Source organism: Glycine soja, chromosome 3 (genome assembly GCF_004193775.1).
Source record: "Glycine soja cultivar W05 chromosome 3, ASM419377v2, whole genome shotgun sequence".
In the NCBI taxonomy this organism is placed as follows: Eukaryota; Viridiplantae; Streptophyta; class Magnoliopsida; order Fabales; family Fabaceae; genus Glycine; species Glycine soja.
This window is the reverse complement of record NC_041004.1, coordinates 33,847,547-33,868,331: the sequence shown is the minus strand read 5'-3', so window position 1 is coordinate 33,868,331 and position 20,785 is coordinate 33,847,547. Positions and strand designations below refer to the sequence as shown.

General features: G+C 32.6%; 3 protein-coding genes across 3 annotated transcripts; 1 reads left to right on the top strand and 2 right to left on the bottom strand.

Moving 5' to 3' along the window:
* Nucleotides 1-8,398: 8,398 nt before the first annotated feature.
* On the bottom strand, nt 8,399-11,346 carry LOC114405180. The gene is made up of 5 exons (XM_028367820.1): nt 11,286-11,346; nt 9,439-9,736; nt 8,939-9,044; nt 8,657-8,821; nt 8,399-8,572 (listed from the first exon to the last, which is right to left on the bottom strand). Exons 1-5 carry the CDS (start codon nt 11,344-11,346, stop codon nt 8,399-8,401), a joined length of 804 nt encoding a protein of 267 aa, XP_028223621.1.
* A 4,335-nt stretch (nt 11,347-15,681) lies between these two features.
* LOC114405491 (ethylene-responsive transcription factor 13-like) lies at nt 15,682-16,382 on the bottom strand. Its single transcript, XM_028367995.1, has one exon. It carries the CDS (start codon nt 16,296-16,298, stop codon nt 15,843-15,845), a length of 456 nt encoding a protein of 151 aa, XP_028223796.1. The 5' UTR covers nt 16,299-16,382; the 3' UTR covers nt 15,682-15,842.
* Nucleotides 16,383-19,347: 2,965 nt separating this feature from the next.
* Nucleotides 19,348-20,432, top strand: LOC114406522 (ethylene-responsive transcription factor 1-like). The gene has a single exon (XM_028369240.1). It carries the CDS (start codon nt 19,537-19,539, stop codon nt 20,206-20,208), a length of 672 nt encoding a protein of 223 aa, XP_028225041.1. The 5' UTR covers nt 19,348-19,536; the 3' UTR covers nt 20,209-20,432.
* The last annotated feature ends 353 nt before the right edge of the window (nt 20,433-20,785 follow it).

Genomic DNA, 20,785 nt, shown 5'->3' with positions numbered 1-20,785 from the left:
AATCAGGGTGACACCAAAAGATATCACGAACAACGTCTTCATCCTTTATTCTGTGCCAATAAATGTATTGATCACGTTCAAGAAGTTTCATCAGATGTTGCATTTCAAGATCGCTTCCTCTTATGGAAGAACAGAATGCACTTCTTGCATTGTATATCTGTTTAATAGTCGTACAACTATTGGCATTGTGTTCCTTCAGAGTTAGCAGAATGTTTCTTGACTTCACCATGGACTTCGACATATCAGCAATAAGTGTTTTTTCTACTTTAGTCAATCGCCCCGCATATGGATGTCCAACTAATGACTTGGCTAATTCATGATTATGCACTCCACAAATCAACTTCACCATCCAGCCTTCTCCTCCAACCACTGCCTTGCAACGAAGCTTGAAGGGACACCCACATTTCCTAGTCTCAGTGTCTCTTCTGATAAATTATTTTTTCCTACACTTATACTCGCCACTCCTTTCACAGCCAATTAACACAAACACACTTTTTCCTCTACTACATGTGTTTGTGTCCGACCTTAAAATCACCGCCACAAATCTGTTTTCATGAGCCACGGATCGAGCCCACCGCAAAACATCCTCTCGGCACTCAAACACCTACAAAATCCACATAATTTAAGTTTTCTACCAGTATTTATTTTATTAAATATGTGACAAACATTAACATTATAACCTGAGAAGTCTTGAACGCATCCGAACAATCAACATGTGGTTCATTCGCACCACATGATTCTGCATTTTCATAATCCATATCCCCTCGTTCAGACATTATTTCATACATCCACTCATCTTCATCCATCTAACCAAATCAAACAAAAAATGGCCATACAAAAAAATTAGTAATTTAAAAGAAAAAAGGAAAATAAATGCAAAAACAGATGCAAAAATAACAAATACCAAAAATAATACACTTACGAATCAACTTGATCCGAAAGCTTGTTAATACTCTTCCGGATCAAGTTGATCCGTAAGCCTCTTACGGATCAACTTGATCTGGAAGAGTATTAACAAGCTTCCGGATCAAGTTGATCCGAAACTCATCCGTACGTCCGCGACGAAAAAACCACCATCTGCGTACCTCGTTTGCCGCCACCGACCACCGAAAAGCTCGACGCCGGAACCTTCACCTTCACCTTCACCGCTGCGCTCAACGCTGCTACCCCCACGAACCAAAGGCAATGCCGCACGAAAAAGAGAAAACAAGAAGCAAAGCTTTTTGAAAATGGAGGTAAGAAGCTTTTCCGGAAAAAAAAAATGGCATTTTTAAGGAAGAAAGGTGGTAGGGGCAATTTTGGCATTTACTAGCTTTGCTGGGTGCACCAGCAAAAATGCTGGGTGCACCTAGCAACACTCTTTGCAAAACCTGAAACAAAATAGAAACACTATTTACACCCTATTTTTCCACACATGCACCATTTTCATTTTGGGCTTAGCCCTTTTTTTTAAATCTGAAATAAAATAAAAGTGATGGTTACATCTCCTTCTTTATATGTCTACCCCTATCATTTAGGATGGTGTCTAGGCCTATCATGTTAGCACTTTGTTAGTGTTGATTAAGTCCAAGTCAACCCTTTGACTTTGACAAAAACAAAAAAAAAACAAAAAAAGAAATAAAAATAAAAATAATTATACATATTAGTAAATAGCTTTTTATTTTATTGTATTTCTTTATTGTCTCTATCGTTTATTCTTCAATGTGATTTTTTTTTATCATAGTTTGTTAGTTAGTTTAATTAATATTATGTGGTAAATATCTCGTTATTCATTTTATTTTCTCCTATGTTTTAATCTCGCATTCTTAATTATTAAGTGTACTCTCCACTTCTATTCTATCACTTTCTATTCTCATTTTTATTTATCTGATTTCGTAACACTGTGTCAATTATTTATTTACTTTTGCAAATCCGCATTAGCATTCTTTAGTACATGCTTACACTGTGTGCACTCCATGCTAGGTCTCCGACTTGCTTAAGTTCACAAAGTTTATCACAAAACTAAAGTCTTTTCCAAAAAGGTAATATTCTCAAATAAATGATCACTCAATTCTCATTTTTCATGTTACACGCATTCCATGCTTGGCAATGTTTCAATAAAATGTGAGTAAATTTTGTGAATCCCATGTTGGGTCTTCGACTTGCTTAACTTCACAACGTTTACCACAAAACCCAAGATCTTTCAAAAGAAAACAAAACAAAATAAAATCAACTCAACACACACAAACGTTTTTTCTACAAAGAACTACGTAAGTCTGATTTTCTCATTGCACTTGGAAATGCATAGGATCGAGGGCAAATCCCTCGTCGACCCAAAAAAAAACTAAAAAAAATAAAAGTCCCCATTTGTTTCTAAAAACAAAATTTGATTTCTTTTTCTAAATAAAAAAATATAACAAAATATAATTCATGTTTTCAAGGGAAGATAAATAATTAAAAGTCACTTTTTTTTTGCGCACTCGATTAAATGTTGTTGTTCTCATGACAGACACGCGGGGTGCTAACACCTTTCCCGCTAGTAAATGACTCCCAAATCCTTTCTCAAACCGTAGACAATTTTTTATCCTTTTTTATTTTTTCAACGTTTTCCTTAAATAAACGTTGGTTGCGACTCCTCAAGTTTTACATTTTTTTGGAAAACAATTTATTTATCTGAGTATTTTATTTTATCGTCCCGTCGTGGCCCACATTGTGACAATATCGTTAACAACATCGCATTTTACTTGAAAAATCAGTTCAATGGAACCAAAACGTATATGAATTAAGATTTGCTTTCTTACTACAGCAATAAGGATTTTTTTTGCTAAATTACTGTTTGGATCTTCGAAATTAATTTTAATGATCAATTAGGTCCTCTAATTATTAAATGATTCAATTGGATCCTCTAATTATTTAAAATGATTCAATTTGGTTATTCTGTCAATTAAGTGTTAACAGTATAATTAGATGTGACGAATGATGTGTCATTTTTTAACCGATGATCTATTAATAATATTTATACTTAATTGATGAAAATGACTTAATTGAACCATTTTAAATAATTAAAGGATCTAATTGAACCACTTAATAATTAGCAATAAAAATAAATTAGAGGACGTAATTAATTTTTTTTTTTTACTTAGCAATAAGGAAATATATAACCTCCAAAAGAATAAAACCAAGATTACCGATGATATAACAAAACAGCCTAGTGATGATTGCCATGAAAATTCAACTTGTGACCACGTTTAGCTTAATTCTCAGTATTTTTCAAATAAAATATCAATAAACTAAAATAAATTTTCGTTAATTATCCTCATGGAAATTCTCAGCTTTCAGTTGCCTATTCCCAATCCAAAACTTACTTTAGGCAGCTAGAGAAAAGATGTTACATACACAACTCTGTGATGTTAATTTTGGCATGCAGAGGCTGTTTTCTCACCTCTACTGTTCTACATCCGGTTGCATAAACATTTCGAAAGAGATAGTTGAGATTTAATGCCCACATTTTCTACAGGTCCAACTATATATAGAAAAAACTTAGGTCCAATTCTTTATTTTTTTAAATTATTTTTAATTGAAATTGAGATTTTACTTCAATAATTCATGTAATAAAAATTTACATTAAAATTTAATATAAATTATCAAAATAAAACTTTAATTCTAATAAAAGAATTACAATACCAAAAACACCTAAACAATTATATCTAAGATTTTACTTTCAAGAATACCAGTGTTTGGTTGGCTTAACTGGGCCCCTTGGTGAATCTAGTAAAAACAAAAATCAGTAAAGGCTGATAAGTAGATCACAATACGTTAAATGTTGCGTTAAAAATTCCTTTAATATTGTAAAAAAACAAAAAGAAAAATATTCCTGTAATAGTTTAAGCTTTTATATATCTAAAAAAAAAAGTTTAATCTTTTATATGAAGTGTCATTTATTAAAATAATAAAATGGTATAAGAACCTCTTTAATTAGCCAATAGTTGCAACTTTGATCTACCTTCTCCATTCTTCTACGCAACTAAAGTTTGTAACAGAAGCAATATTTTGCATGTTAGATGTATTAAATTCAAATGTCTATCTTTAGTGTGAACATCTAATTATGGATTGAATTTTTTTTTTATTTGAATAGGAGCAATTTAGGGTTTTTTTTTCCTGCACCTCATAAAAGTTAAGCAACACTCCCTTTACATTCCACATTCAAGAAAAGGCTAATCTGAACTTGTCTTTTACTTTTTGTGAGTATCTGAATTTGTCTTTCTAAAATGTAAAGGAGGTACTCCTTGATTTTTATGGAATAAAAGAAGCAATAGCAGCAATTTAGATGTTTGAATTTCTAATCCAATTGGGCTTAGCAGTGCTCCATTGTATATACTTTGGGCTAATTTAGTTTGTGCTCCTGTTATTAGGGAGTTGCTACGTGCACCCAGCATTATTGCTGGGGCATCCAGCAAACAGTGAAGTGATGAAAATGCCCTTCCGTGAAGACCATTTCCAGAAGAACTTTCTTCCGGAATCATTCCAGAAGACACGTTTTTCGAAAACTTTCCGGAAGAAGAATTCGTGATTCCGGAAGAACTCATATGTCAAGAAAAAATAATTTTCATTTTATAATAATAAGTAAAAATAAAATAATATTTAATGTATATGTAATGACGATTTTGCCCTTGTGTAATTTTCTTTAAATTTACTGCTTCACGCTTCCATTTCTTACTGCGCCTTCTTCCTTCATTGCTTTCTTTCCTTTTCTTGCTGTTGCTTTCCATTGGTGGTCCCGAGAAGTATTTGAAGATTTGGTGGTCCCCGTGAGGCAGGTGTTCCGTATTTGAAGTTTTGTTAGTCGTTGTTCTTCCTATTTCGTCGGAGGTACGCATTTATGGGTATTTTTTGTGTTTTCTAGCTAGTTTTTACAGAAGAAAAACAGTAAAAAAAACTGTAGCCGGAAGAAATTTTAAGTATTGGAGGAAGAAGTTCTGGAATGAGAATGTTAGTAACTTCCGGAAGCACTTCTTCCGGAAGTGTTTGGGAAGAAGTTCTTCCGGAATGTTACATTATTAACAAATTTTTTTATTTGTTTTAAAATTTATATATATATATATATATATATATATATATATTGTGGATTATTGGTTTAATTAGGTATAATGATTTGGTATAATATTAAATGATTTAGGTAACTTAATTGTATTTTGTTGTAGTAGAAAAATGTTTTATTAGTTGTTTATTATAGTGATAAGTTCAGTTTAAGTAAATAATGTAGTTATAAATTTAGAATATATTTGTATTAGTTGTTAGTATGTTTGTTAGTTAATAAGTAGTCAATTTATGGATGTGGTTATATGATAATTTGAATATACTTGTGTATGATGCATATGTCCTGATAATATGTTTGTTATTTAATGTGTAGTAAATTTTTGGATGTGGTTATATGATAATTTGAATGTACTTGTGTATGATGCATATGTCCTTAAGATGAACGAAGATCAATGGAGGTATGACTATGCGATGTCACAAGAAGTTCATATGGATTATGATTATGATAATCAAGAAGAATGTGGGGTGAATGAACCACATGTGGATTATTCAAATGCTTTTAATACGTCTCAGGTAATCATACATAATTTGAGTCATTTGGTTGAATTGATGTTTTGTATGAAAATTAATATGCTTGGGTTGCGTTGTAGGTATTCGGTACTCGAGATGATGTTTTGCAATGGGCTCGAACAGTTGCCCATGAAAATGGATTTGTTGCGGTGATTATGAGGTCTGACACAAAGACTGGTAGCAGAGGAAGAAGTTCATTTGTCTTAATTGGGTGTGAAATGAGTAGTACGTACAAGTGTAGGAATAAAGAATTCATTAGAAAAGACACTGAGAGTAGGAAATGTGGTTGTCCCTTCAGGCTTTGTAGGAAACCAATGCATGGAGGGGAAGGTTGGATGGTGAAGTTGATCTGTGGGATTCACAATCATGAATTGGCCAAGTCCTTAGTTGGACATCCATACACCGGGCGATTGACTAAGGAAGAAAAGAAAATTATTGCTGATATGACAAAGTCGATGGTGAAACCAAAAAACATCTTGCTAACGTTGAAGGAACACAATGCGAACAGTTGCACCACGATAAAGCAAATTTATAATGCAAGAAGTGCATATCGTTCTTGAATAAGAGGAGCTGATACCGAAATGCAGCATCTGATGAAGCTTCTCGAACGTGATCAATACATTCATTGGCATAGATTGAAGGATGAAGTTGTGGTGCGTGATCTGTTTTGGTGTCACCCAGATGCAGTAAAGTTATGCAATGCATGTCATCTGGTGTTTTTTATAGACAGTACCTACAAAACAAACAGGTACAGACTCCCACTACTTGACTTTGTTGGAGTGACACCAACGACGATGACATTCTCTGCTGGGTTTGTATATCTGGAGGCTGAGCGTGTTAATAATATTGTATGGGCTTTGGAACGATTTCGAGGCCTATTTTTAAGAAATGATCACCTCCCTCTTGTTATTGTCACTGACAGAGACCTAGCACTGATGAATGCAGTGAAAACTATGTTCCCCGAGTCTACTAATTTGTTGTGCAAGTTTCATATCGATAAGAATGTGAAGGCGAAGTGCAAATCTTTAATCGGTGAAAAAAATGTGTGGGACTATGTAATGGATAACTGGGGTACTTTGGTTGATTGTCCGTCCGAACACCAGTTCCATGAGTCACTTCAGAAGTTTCAAGTTGTTTGTTCGCCTTGGCCGATGTTCATTGACTATGTTAACGACACATGGATTATCCCCCACAAGGAAAAATTTATTACAGCATGGACGAATAAGGTCATGCACCTAGGCAACACAACAACAAACAGGTATTAAGAACTGATTTTATTTGTTAGTAAGGATTAGTAATAAATGGTATTTAATTGTTGTATATTTTCATGTTTGTTGTGTATTTTAAATGTAGGGGTGAATCAGCTCATTGGGCTCTCAAAAGAGTACTACAAAATAGCGTTGGAGACCTATGTAGTGTTTGGGATGCCATGAACAACATGATCACGCTGCAACACGTCGAAATTAAAGCATCCTTTGAAACCAGTATGCACGTGGTTGGGCATGTATATAAAAAAACCTTATACAAGAGGCTTCTTGGGATGGTTTCAAGGGACGTTTTAAATCAGATTGCTTCTGAGGTTGACCGTCTATGTTATTTCGACAACAATCTCTCTTCTTGTGGTTGTGTGATGAGAAGCATGCACGGTCTTCCTTGTGCATGTGATCTTTCTAGGTATACTGCTGGCAGCATCCCATTAGAGTCAGTCCATCTTTTTTGGAGGAGACTTTGCTTTTCAGACCAAGGGTTATGTGAGACGGAAGTCAGCATCAAGGAAGAGATAGAGATCATATCTAAAAGGTTTGATGAACTTGATGTGTCTGGCAAAGTAACTCTGAAGAGTAAACTTCGAGAAATTGCATACCCTGATCATACTCTATGTGCCCTCCTCCGTCAAAGGTCAATACTAAAGGTGCACCGAAGAAACCGATGAAAAGAAGTCAAAGATCCACAAAGCGTGATCCGTCTTACTGGAAGTATGTTGATGTTTTTCATTCTGTTCAAAGCAGCAACTCTCCAGTCAAACAAAGTGCATCATGTTCTGAACCGCCTCAGCCAACAAGGATCATCCCGATGTTGGATCAATTTGCGCCATTCATTCAAGGTTTCATTCGTGACATTGTGGATGCGAAAGCGGACGGTAACTGTGGATATCGGTCCATTGCCGCTTTATTAGGTATGGGGGAAGATTCGTGGCCGTTAGTGCGTAATGAATTAATTAAAGAACTTGGCAGGTGGTCGCATGAGTACATGAACCTCTTTGCAGTGACTATCCTAAGGTTGAGCACACGCTCCGACCTCTGTGCAATCGTCTCATATCCGTCGTAATCATCCTATCAAAGTCATTAAAAACATTTATTATCAAATTTAAAATAAATAACAAGTCATGAAACATTAAATGCGCAAAGAATCTTACCACATGTGAAGGGGGGACAAATGCCACTGGAACCTGGGGGCTGGGCGGCTGTATGTAGTCCTCAAGGTCTGCAGCTGGTGCATTTCTCGGCTGGTCACCTGCCTGGGTCGGTATCATGAATGGATGAGATATGCGGAAAAACCACTCGATGTAATCCGCAAATACCTGCCCAGGCACTAGACAAAGCTGACCCGCAAACTGCATCCACCTGTCATCTATCTCATCGTGTGACAATCGAGCACTAACAGGCGGCGGAGGGATGCTCTGGATGTAACCAAACTACCGTACCACCCTCTCCGATCGAGCTGTGACCACCATAGGACCCCATCTCAGCTGACCTTGGAATGATGAAATCTCCTGAAAAGCCCTAACCCCCCGATGCTCTGTGTACGGCAACTAGGACACATCTGGGACGATCAAACCATCACAACGTGCCCTGTAAGGTGCTCCTGTGATTCCCTTCATGTTCGCCTTCAACGTCAACCACCGGGAAGCACGTGGGGACGTCTCCTGGTATGTATCATCTGTCACGCACTGGTGCACACTAGGGAAGTGTTCATAGATCCAGCACTACGCAATAAATGAGGTTAACATAACAAAAAAAAATGTTTAAATCATAATCGAACGTAACATATTAAAAAACACAAAATTTACCTGTAGTAGCGTCAAGTACCTCGCAAGCTGTCGGGTGGTGGTCCTACAAGCCTCATCTAACTGGTCATACATATGAACCAGTGCGGCAACTCCCCAAGCATAACCACCACTCTTAGTGAGGTCCCGAAAAGCATCAAGGTGAACCACATGCACGTATGTTGCACTCTTATTAGCAAAAAGAGTGCAACCGACAAGGTGCAGCAGATAAGCGCGAGCTACGATAATCCACCATCGGGCTTGACATCTCGTCTCATAAATGTTTTGAACCCATCCTAGTCGTACATATGCCCTACGTGTCAGTGTTGTCTCGGCTTTGGCCTCCTCGGCAGACACCTCAAGCAACTCTGTCAGCAAAAATCTGGCATCCTCCGTAGAAAGAGCATGGAAACTGTGCAAGGCGCCAGTGATGGGCAAATGAAGAAGTGACGACACATCATCCAATGTGATCGTCAGCTCTCCTACCGGAAGGTGGAAGGTGCTGGTCTCACCGTGCCACCTCTCCACGAATGCGAATATCAGTCTAGGATCGCCAGTAATAACTGAACAATCGATCAGTGGACTTAATCTTGTGGCAGCCATCAGGCCTTCAATCTCAGGCACTAGCCTCCCAATCAGTGTCACCTTCCTCCTATGTGACACTAACTTCAAATCAGGACTTTCCTGATTTGAAGTACAAATTATACAATTATTAAAAAAAATTAATGACAAACAAATAAATCAACAATGATAAATAATTAACAAATTAAAATACCTGTCCACTCCAAACAGCATGTGCAACATGCTCGGCAAATGATGTGAGCACTGAAGGGTCACGTGGCCCACCAGGGAATCCCTCAGCAGCATCATCACCATCTGACTCCTCACCACCATCAGCACCCTGTACGTCCGCACGCATCTCAGGTGCCTCCGTAGCCAGCTCAGGGACATCGCCAGTCATGTCAGCAACGTCCTCAACCATATCACGTCCCTCCGCAGTCATCTGATGAACCCGTAGCCTACGGGCTAAGGCAGTAGGCCTACGCCTCTCGGGAACATCAGCAGCATCCTGGTCATCAAGTCTATCTCTGCCTACAAGTCTACCTATGGCACGACCTAAACCTCGTGTTCTAGCCATGATCTGCAAATCATGTCGAACACGTATTTTTTTCGGTCAAAATATACACAACTTTCTTTATAAAAATAAAACAAGTTTATTTATAAATAAATAAAACTAATTTAAATCAAATTATTTGAAAACATACACATCATAATTTTAAAAAATATTAAACAACTTCATTTATTAAAAAAACACAACTAATGTAAAAAAAAATTAATTAGTAAACATCCACAACTTAATTTATAAAAAAAAATAAGAAACTTCATTTCTAAAAAAAAACAACTAAATTATTTAGTAAACATCCACAACTTAATTTTAAAAAAAAAATAAACAACTTCATTTATAAAAAAAAACACAACTAATATAAAAATAATTCATTACTAAACATCCACAACTTAATTTAAAAAAAAAACTTCATTTATAAAAAACCACAACTAATGTAAAAACAAATTCATTAGTAAACATCCACAACTTAATTTAAATAAAAATTAAAAAAAACTTCATTTGTAAAAAAAACACAACTAATGTAAAAATAATTAATTAGTAAACATCCACAACTTAATTTAAAAAAAAATAAACAACTTCATTTAAAAAAAAACGCAACTAATGTAAAATTAATTAATTAAAAAATATCCACAACTTAATTTAAAAAAAAATAAACAACTTCATTTATAAAAAAAACACAACTAATGTAAAAATAGTTAATTAGTAAACATCCACAACTTTTTTTAAAAAAAAATACTTCACTTATAATAAAATAAACAACTTAATTTATATCATTTATAAAAAAAATTAGTATTTTTAAAAAATTTCCAAAACACACACAACTTTATTTATAAAAATAAACAACTTCATTTATAAACAAAAAACACTAATTTTAAAAAATAAACAATAAACAAAAACAAACACAACTACTTTTATAAACAAAAAAATAAATAAATAATTTACAAATTAATATTTAATAAAAGTACAAAATTTAAATTATAAAAAAAATATGACATCAAAAACCTAAACCTCATTTTTCATAAAATCTCAAAAACAAAATAACCAAAAAAAATATAATAATTCATTTAAAAAAAACAAAACAATTTTTGTTTTAAAAAAACACTTTCCAAAAGAAGTGGTTCTTCCGGAACAATTCCGGAAGAGCCACTTCTTCCAGAAATTTGAAAGGTTATCCGGAAGAACCCTTCTTCCCGAATTCTTTCGGAAGAACTACTTCTTCCGGAAAGTAAGTATCCGGAAGAGGTGTTCCGGGAGACTTCTGGAAGAATTGTTCTTCCGGAAAACGTTTGATTACTTCCGGAAGAACACTTCTTCCGAAAACTTTCTGGAACAGGTTCTTCCGGAACTTCCGGAAGAACCCCTAACGGATCTTCCGGAAGCCTCCGCCGTGAGCCATTTTTCCCATTTTTTTCGGCGTCTTCTACCCTCTCGTCTTCTACCCTAAGTTTACTATCCTAAGGTAACTATCCTAAGGTTCCATTGCTACAACAATGCTGCATATTACAAGCAAAGGGTAGGGAGACTAACCTGTTCGCGGAGAAGAAGAAGACAACCTTGGGCGCACCTCGCGGAGAACAAGCAGGTTCATGGAGAAGAGAAGAAGAAGCAAGTTCACGGAAGAGAAGAAGAAGCTGTTCGAAAAAAGTGTTTCTTCTGGGAGGTAATTTGAGCTTTTTATAATTTTATCTTAAAGGGTAAAATGACCCATTCATAAAAATTGTTGGGTGCACCAGCAATATTGGGGTGCACCTAGCATTTCCCCTGTTATTATATTGCTTCCTACATTTTCCATTGTATTTTGAAAAACTCGTTCCAAAATGTAAATTGCATATCAGAGTGAACTTTTTAGAATCTAATGGAAGAGAAAGCGACAACTTTTAATTTGTCCGCTAGGAAGGCGCATCCCTTGAGTCAGTTGGGTCTCAATTCAATCTAAATTGGGCTTTAAAAATGCAGGTACAAAAGTTATTAGACTTCGGGTTTAATATTTTTATTGCCTAAATACTTTTTTTTTTATTTAAAAAAACCTATAACCTTATTCTTCACACCCCATCTTCATTGTTCTTCAAATCGTTCCCACCTCTTTTCTCTCTTTTCCAGGACTGCCACAATATATTTTTAGGCTTTAAGTAAATTTTGAAATGGAGCCTTATTAATTCAAGAACATAAACAAAATTTAGTGAGAATGATATAATTATACACGAAGAGACAATTTATTAATTAAAAATAATGACTAATTGATTTTATATTTGGTAAAAAATAATATATTAAGAGATAATTTATTTAATTAAAATTAATGGATAATTGATTTTAAATTTGACGAGAATTGATATATTAAAGAGAATCTATTAATTGAAATCAAGGACTTGTCCAATCTATTAATAAAATAATAGTCATAGTAAACAACTATTTCTGGAGTCTTAAATCAAGGACTTGTCCAACCTTATGTTTGGTAGGTCTTCTTCCAATCAAAGGTATTAGAATTCTAAGTTAATCATATATCATTGAAATCTCATCTTACAATTGTGATATTTAGGGATTATTTGACTAAATTCTAGATTTTTTTCGCTAGAATTTAATGATTACATTATATATATATATGTATATATATATATTCAATGAACTAATAGTTATATAATTTTTAAAATAATTTTTATAAAAGTTAAATTATTCTTATACATGATAATTTATGAAGAAGGATGATAATGTATAACCATTGTGCACTTCAGCATAAATGTTCTCAAATTTTGTTATGTGTATGTATTTTTTTCATCCATCTATTTGAAAATTATATGGATATCAATAACTTTTGCACAAAGGGTGTTGCTAGGTGCACCCAGCATTATTGCTGGTGCACCTAACGTTTTTTTAAAATGTCAAAACTGTTCCTGTGTTTTCTTTGCATTTGTGATGGGTGTGTGTGAGAGTGATCCGTAAATCGTACAGATCAAGTTTATCCATAAGGTTGATACGGATCAAGTTGATCCGTAAGTTGATATTAAACGCATACGAATCAACTTGATCCGTAAGTCTTTTATGGGCTTCTACGGATCAAGTTGATTCGTAAAAGGCTTATGGATCAACTTAAAAGACTTACGGATCAAAGGTATTTCAGTCTTTTTCCCTTAATTGCAGGGTGCACCAGCAATAATGCTAGGTGCACCTAGCAACACCCTTCTATAAAATGCAACGTGATTATGGAGCTTGTTTGCAATCAAGGTTAGGGTTTGGTATACAGATCCATCTTTGGATCAACCTGTTAAGCATGTGAATTTTGTGAATAATGGATATCTTCGTTAAAGCCCACATAATAGCATTGAGTTTTTAAGTCTGGTCTACAAAATTCATGGATCTAACAGGTTTTATCCGTGGACTCCTAAATTAGCTTGTAATCCATCTGACTAGTATTGTTAAATCATTTATAAATGTTAGTAAATTTTAAGTTTCATCGCTTTAATATATAATGTTCAATACTATTATAAATGCTGATATATTTTAATATGGTAGATTTCAGTTTATAAAATGAACGGAATTTTTTTGTCTGATTTTATACATTTTTTATTTTAAGTTTTTTTAAATTATTATTTTGGCCTGAGAACTTATATGTTTATTTGTGGATTTGGCGGACCGGAAAAAGCTTAAAAGAAATCTATTTATTTTATGGATCAAATTTGTTTAACCCACTTAAATTGCAGGCTTTACAGGCCCAATCGATTCGTATACCCACCAAAGTAATTTTTTTTTGAAGAAACCCAAATAATTAATGATAAAGAAATAAGAGTTTGGGATAAAATTATAAGTAATTAATGTCTCATATACAACATCATCAATAGAAAAAAAAAAAGAAAAAAATGCTTCACATATATATTGTATTTTTTATAATGGTCCCTCTCTTGTCCAAGTTTGCTTCCGTCCCTGTCATGACCCTTACACTGATTTAGCCTATGTGCATTGTTCAATGGACTGGGGAAGGAATTTAGTTGGAAAACATCAATTTGCAGTTGTCACATCTAATTGGTGACCCAATATATATATCCAGTACATGAATTGAGGAAACCACCAAATTCACGTGTTATATAGCAAAACATATTCTTAAATGTTATTTATATTTCATGCTGATGACACAGGTATTTTTGGGAAAAAAAATTTCTCCATTTCTATGATTTTAGAAAAATAAATGATATTCTCCATATCTTAATCCGAAATATTGGCCAAAAAAAAAAATCTTAATCCGTATTTTTGTGTCTTACTGTAAAGGACAGAGAAGCTTTGCTTTATGGGCAATTATTTGACCGCTGCATGCCAAGCAATATGGAAGCATGACAAAACATAATGGGATCGTATTAGAAAATTAATGGGGAGGAAGAGCGTGTTAGAAAACATAAAGTTGTTATAAAAAAAAGATAATCAATTAAAGAGAGTAAGAAAACAAATAAAAAAGAATTAAAGATGTAATAATGAGAAAGAGGGGAAGAAGAAAAAAGTTTGGAGATATTTAAATAGGTAAAAGAGCAAGAAAAGAAAAAAAATAGCTATTAATAAAAAATACATTTTTTAGGTTAAATTAGTTTTTTTCTCTAATTTATTATTGAAGTTCAATTTGATCTTTTAATTTTTTTATTCAATTTGATCTTTTAATTTTTAAAATTAATTCTTTAATTTTTTAATTTAATTCTCTAATTAAAGCCGATTCAATTTTTTAGAAAATGCAAATTTTGTGATAGTTTAAAATCATTTATTAATAATTTTGATCGGTTATAAAATATAATTTCAATTAGAAAACTAAATTAAACCTAAAAAATTAGAGTATCAAAATAAATCTAAAAAAAAATTAAAAAACTAAAAAATTAATTTAACATTTTTTTATCAACACGTTGTCCGATGGTTAATAATATGTTTGGATACATGTTTGAATATCTCTCACAACAGTTGTCCACAGACATGTCTCAAACTCAATTTGATATGATGTTTGTGTTTTCCAAAAAAAATTACTTCTGCAACTTAGGTTTGGGGAAAACCTGGTTTGGATCAAAAGCAACAAATTTGATGCTTTTAAATTAAAATACTTTTAGTTTATATATTTAGAATAGAAACATGAGGTAAAAGTACTTTTGATTATGTATTTCTAAATAAATTTAATTTTATCAACATATTTTTAACAAAAAATATCCAAATATAAATCATGTTATAGTAAACTGATTTTTTAAACTTAAGTTTACAAGATACTTTTGATTTAAACTCTTTAATGCAAGCATACATTAAGCCTGTCCAATTAATTAAATTTTTTATTTTTAATTAATCAAATAAACATCTCACAAATATAATAAATAAAATATTTATTCTAAAATTCTCCCAACTGTTTATAAAGTTGGTGTAGTTTACATTATATTTTAGTGTTATAAAAATCGTGCAGAGATATATGAATAATCATGCTATTTTGTATTATGTACAATCTTAACTTATTTAATTTTTCAAAATAATTAACATAACCGTGATATTTTAAGTCTCTTGTAATGTAAAATTTTTTTTCTTCCTAATTTTTTCTTTGTTCAAAATAAAATCATGCTGTGCTCCATGACATTTATTTATAATTTACAGTACTTTTTATTTGTTGTGTAAATTGTAAATTAATATATGACCGTAAATAATGTTTATCGAAAAAATTAACTATTCACTTTTAGATTTTTTTTTATCCTCAAGACTCTCATCTTATCTAAGAAATTCAAGTAACATAACATTAGTAGACAAATTTTACTTTTAAATTTGATTTTTTTTGTTTGTGAGTATTCTACTTTTAAAATAATTCTCAATATGATACAATATTTTTCTTAGTTATTAAATACAGAAAATATTGAATTTTTTTACATATTTATTTTCATTAATACTTTAAAATATCATTGAAATATTAAAATAATTTGTAATAAAATTTAGAAGAGATATAACATTCCTAAAAACAAATCAACCAATGACCCAGCAAATGATTGCTTATAGCATCATAAAATATCATGAAGACATGGACTCTATATTCCACTGCAGTGGCTCAGCTCATCTTCATTTTTAGCTCCATCAAACCCAGCTTAGCCATTACTGTCTTTGGCTCGGCTCGGCATCATTGCACCCAATTAAATGAGGAAAATTGAGCTTAGCTTTCGAGCCACGCATTTCAAAAGCGGCTCGATCATAAGCCAGAGCCGCATCCTCAGCCGACTCGTAAGTCCCAAGCCACACTCTCACGTTCTTATTCGGGTCCCTTATCTCAGCTGCAAACTTGCCCCAAGGCCTACGCCTCACCCCCTTATAATTTTGGCTACGGGCGTGGCTAGCACGCGCCACCGCAACTGAAGCCCCACGCGCCGCCGTGGCAGTCGTTGTTGCATGTTCTGACAAAGATAATGGAGAGTTAACGGCATCGACATTATTGGGTGTTGCTAAAACCTCCGTTAGAGCGTTGAAATCTTCGTTATCATCAAGGAGGTAACGTTGAATGGATTCTAGAAGAGAGAAATCATCGGATTCAAGAGTGGTGTTGAAATTGTTCATTTGGCTTTGGTCTTTTGGAACTTGAAAGTGAAGTGTTGTATTAGTGTGTGATATGTGAGGGTATTGTACATAGGAGTATGTGATTCATAATGTGTATTTATATGAGTGAAATGTTGTTGAAAAAAAGTGGTATTTTTATTTTTGCCATTTTGTTGAAGCATCCTCCTTAGTTTTTTTTTTTTTTTTTTTGAAGCAGGTGCTGAAATGGGTTTTTAGGTATTGTTAATTGAACAAAAGTTTTAAATCACGTGGTGTAATAATGGGTTGGATAGTACTATAATAATAGTATTAATGACTCTGAGTAATTAAACAATTCCTTTTTTGTGTAAAAAATTAAAAGGAGTGGGTGATGTACCTTTTCTTTGGTTTGATTTTGTCACGCGCTTACGTAAACTAGATTTCAAATGATGAAATTATACATTCACACATAGGTAACAGTATAGCAGTGAAAATTTACTTAATGTTTGGGGGAAAAAAAACATGATTGCTCTAGAATGAATAATCTGCACCATTGAGTGTGTGAATGATTAATCTAGAATTGTTTTAATTATTAGTAGGTTTGAATTTGAGTCATGAAATGTGTTAAAATATTTAGAGAAAAAAAATTGTCGTCTATTATTTTTTTGAAGAATATTTTTTTAAAATAAATCGAATAATTCGCTTAAGATGATAAAGTAAGTAAATATATGTGTTAAAATATTAATGATGTTTATTTAATTTAGGGGAGTAGAATCCTTAAAAAAATGATTTAATTATATATTCACTAAATTGACATGCATACCTCGTCCTCCGGTAAAATTCAGAATTAATAAATAGATGTGTGGTCTTGAAAATTATAAACAGTGAGCTTTTTTTTTTTTTTCAACTAGGTACGGCTCTCCATGGTGGAGACACAAATCTGAGAGAGATATTTTCTACATCTTCACTAAGACACAAATTATAAACATCATTATAAACACAATGATGAGCCTTTGCAATTTACATATAATTAATTAAAAACTCTGTATACCCCAAATAAAAGAAATTTATGCTTACACTTATACATATATATTTAATTAGTAATAATCAAACTATTAAATATGTAAATCAATTCATATAAGATATATTCTTTCAATTTAACCAGAGATTTTAGATTCAAATTTTAGATATACAGTCGTGTTAATTACTTAAAGAAATAATTTTGTGATGCATAATAACCTTGTCTGATCGAAACAAAATGTTCTTGAGTAAAAGATACTTCTTGTTTAGGAAAAAGATAGCAACAATCAAAGTGTTAGCTGTATATTTACTAACTAAGTATAGCTATTGGTGCTGATAAAATAAAAGTATAACTATATTGGTGTATAAAAAGTTTATCAATCTACAAAAAAGTGTTATGAATACCAGAGGACGCTTAGTCAATCTTTGACTACTATTTTATTGTTCAAACATGGTAGGCATCATTTTAATATCCCTTAGATGAGAAATAATATATGTCCCTTCTACTCTTTATTTCGGGTTGTAGGTAATAATGTAACACTATAGTGCTTTCAAAGGTCAACAAATAATATCACGGGTCATATATATACACTGGATCTAGTTGACTACTTTGTACGGGGATGTTTGGTTACATGTTCACATTGTGTAAAACATGAAAAATAACTTGTTTCCTACTTCCAATATTATTAGGAAATAAGGTTTTGATTTTCTTTTACGATTGGGTAGCCTAATCTTTTGCTTAATTTGTAATCGGTTTAGATGATTGCTTGCCTTCAACTACACATGTACACTTTGATTTAGGACAACGAATGCACGTAAAATTTGTTCCCTTCGTTTTCTAATGCTAAATTTATATGTTTGAATTAGTTAATTTTAAGCATAAAAGTATTTTTAAAAGAAAAACCTAATTAAATATATTGATGATCAATGTGTATTAATCCAACTGTAAAGGAGCTAGCTAATTAAGCTAATCAAGTCCTTAAACTTTTGATACACGATTTATATCAAAATGCGTATGAAGATGCACTTTCATTGTTTAAATATAAAAAAAAAAATACTGCATGACTAGATGTGACATCATATACAATTACTTCAAATACATTTTTATATTTTATTATTTCAAAATACATGAGATTAATCATTTTGACGGGACTCAACTATTGGTAACGTTTACGGAAGGTTCAAGTATATTGGTTTAATTTTTAGTGAAGTATTATTAACATACTTTCTGACATATTATTACGAGTTAAAATTTTTCAAAAAAATAATTAAAATATGAATAACTTATTAAATAAGAAGTGATGATATAATGCTATTTATAATAAATTTTAATCTATAATTTTTTTAAAATGTGTAAAAAATATATTATTGATATTTTTGCTAGCTTTTTTTTTTTTTATGAAAGTAATGATATATTTATATATCAAACACTCTATCAGTACTTATTATTTTTTCTCTATTTTTCTCTTCCTATTCCTATTGCATCACATCATTAATAATACATATAAATCTTTTTTTCTTCTCCAAGTATCTTTTTTATATACATAAATCACAAATATATTTAACGGAAGACAATTTTACTTGAGTTGAATAAAAAAATATTACTCTAAATATTTAATGTAGTTGTATAATAAGAAAAATAATTATAATAATATGACCAAATTAAAGTATAGAAGTGAAAATAAATTTCATCTTTTATAGGTTTGAATTAAATTTTAAGATGATATTAGAATATTTATTAATGATTGTGGTATAAAATTTTTTACATTAATTAATAATATAACCAAATTTAAATATATAAGTAATTTTTTTATCTTATAAATTGATTTTATAAAATTGAGTTTAAACTTAATAATAAAAAACATAACAATATCTAAAATTCTAAATATTCGTGTTAAAGGTTTTTATGATTTTTATTTAAAAAGCAAAAGATAACGCATCATATCAACTAACCACACGTGGGGAAGAATCACCCACTTCAACTTTCAATGCCATTTCAAATACTCATGGTAGCTTCAAAGAAACATCCTACATGAAAACAATATTAAAGAAATAATTAGCATGTTAAAGAAATAATTAGCATCACGTTGTTCAAACTCAATTTCAATAGTTTCAACGACTACATAAAAAAGTCTAAACAAAACTCCAGAACCTAGTGGTATAAATACACAACGCATTATTCTTCATAGTGCTTCAAGAAACAAAAAAGTTAATTAACACCAAAATCAGAAACACAATCGTCTCCATCACCATTCAAAACATGGCCACCACGATATCTTGTGATTTCTCTTCAGTGGAATCTATTCAACACTATCTTCTTGAGCTTGAACACGATTCCAACACACTCATGAACGCTTCCAATCACGAAATTTGCTATTCTCCAACGTACAATTCATTCCCAAGCTCTACTACGTTCCGCTTGGAAGGTGTCCATGATGCAGAAGGGTCGTTAGCATGCAAAAGAGAACACCCTAAGGTGGAGCGTGAAGTTCACGCGCCACCAGCATGGAAGCGTTACCGGGGTGTGAGGCGTAGACCTTGGGGCAAGTTCGCGGCGGAAATAAGAGATCCGAAGAAGAATGGTGCTAGGATATGGCTTGGGACTTACGAAACTGAAGAAGAAGCGGGTTTAGCTTATGATGGAGCTGCTTTTGAGATGCGTGGCAGCAAAGCTAAGTTAAATTTTCCTCACCTCATTGGTTCTCACGCGCCTCTGAAGCCGATAAGAGTATTGACAAAGACTTTGAAGCAAAATTTGCTAGAGTCTGATTTATCATACTCATCGGCTTCAGAGACGCAAGAGTTAAAGAAGAGAAAAAATTTGGCCGACTTGTTGAACAGGTTGGCCAAGAATAGGAAACAAGTGGAGGTGTTTGAAATGAGTTTACATGCATCAAATGATGTCAATGTTGATCAATGGTGGAGTAATTAAGTTGAATGATTGTGTCCGGGTGTAATGCATGTGGTGCCCATAAGGTTCTAGTGTTTTCCAAGGACTGTATACAGTTGTTTGTTTCCCTAGTTTCTATTTTTCCAATGATTTTTACGTACCCTCCTTTTGATGAAATTCAGGGGGTGAAATGTACGTTTGCCACGAATTTCAAATGAGAATCCTAGGCATAAAAAATAATTGACATGCCATATAGCTTACCTTAACTAATTAATCGTTGAAAAATACAACGGCATAATTTTCATACTTTTTTTTTTCATTTCCTGGATTGATATAATTTGATGCCTAAAATGAGATGCAAACATTTTATTATTAGGAGCTACATATATTTAAACATTATAATTGTTATAATACTGTCGGCCAACGATACGCTTCTACTACTCATCAAATATCAAAATCGTTATATATAGAAAAATTATTTCTTGAGATGTCGTTATTATATAAAAGGCTGTTAATGTGGTTCACTAGACATTTACAGAGTCCCTAATTCAATTTTGAAGCCCCAGAATAAATCATGCGGCTTAAGCTTAGCTTAAAATAGATGAGCAGGCCAGGTGGT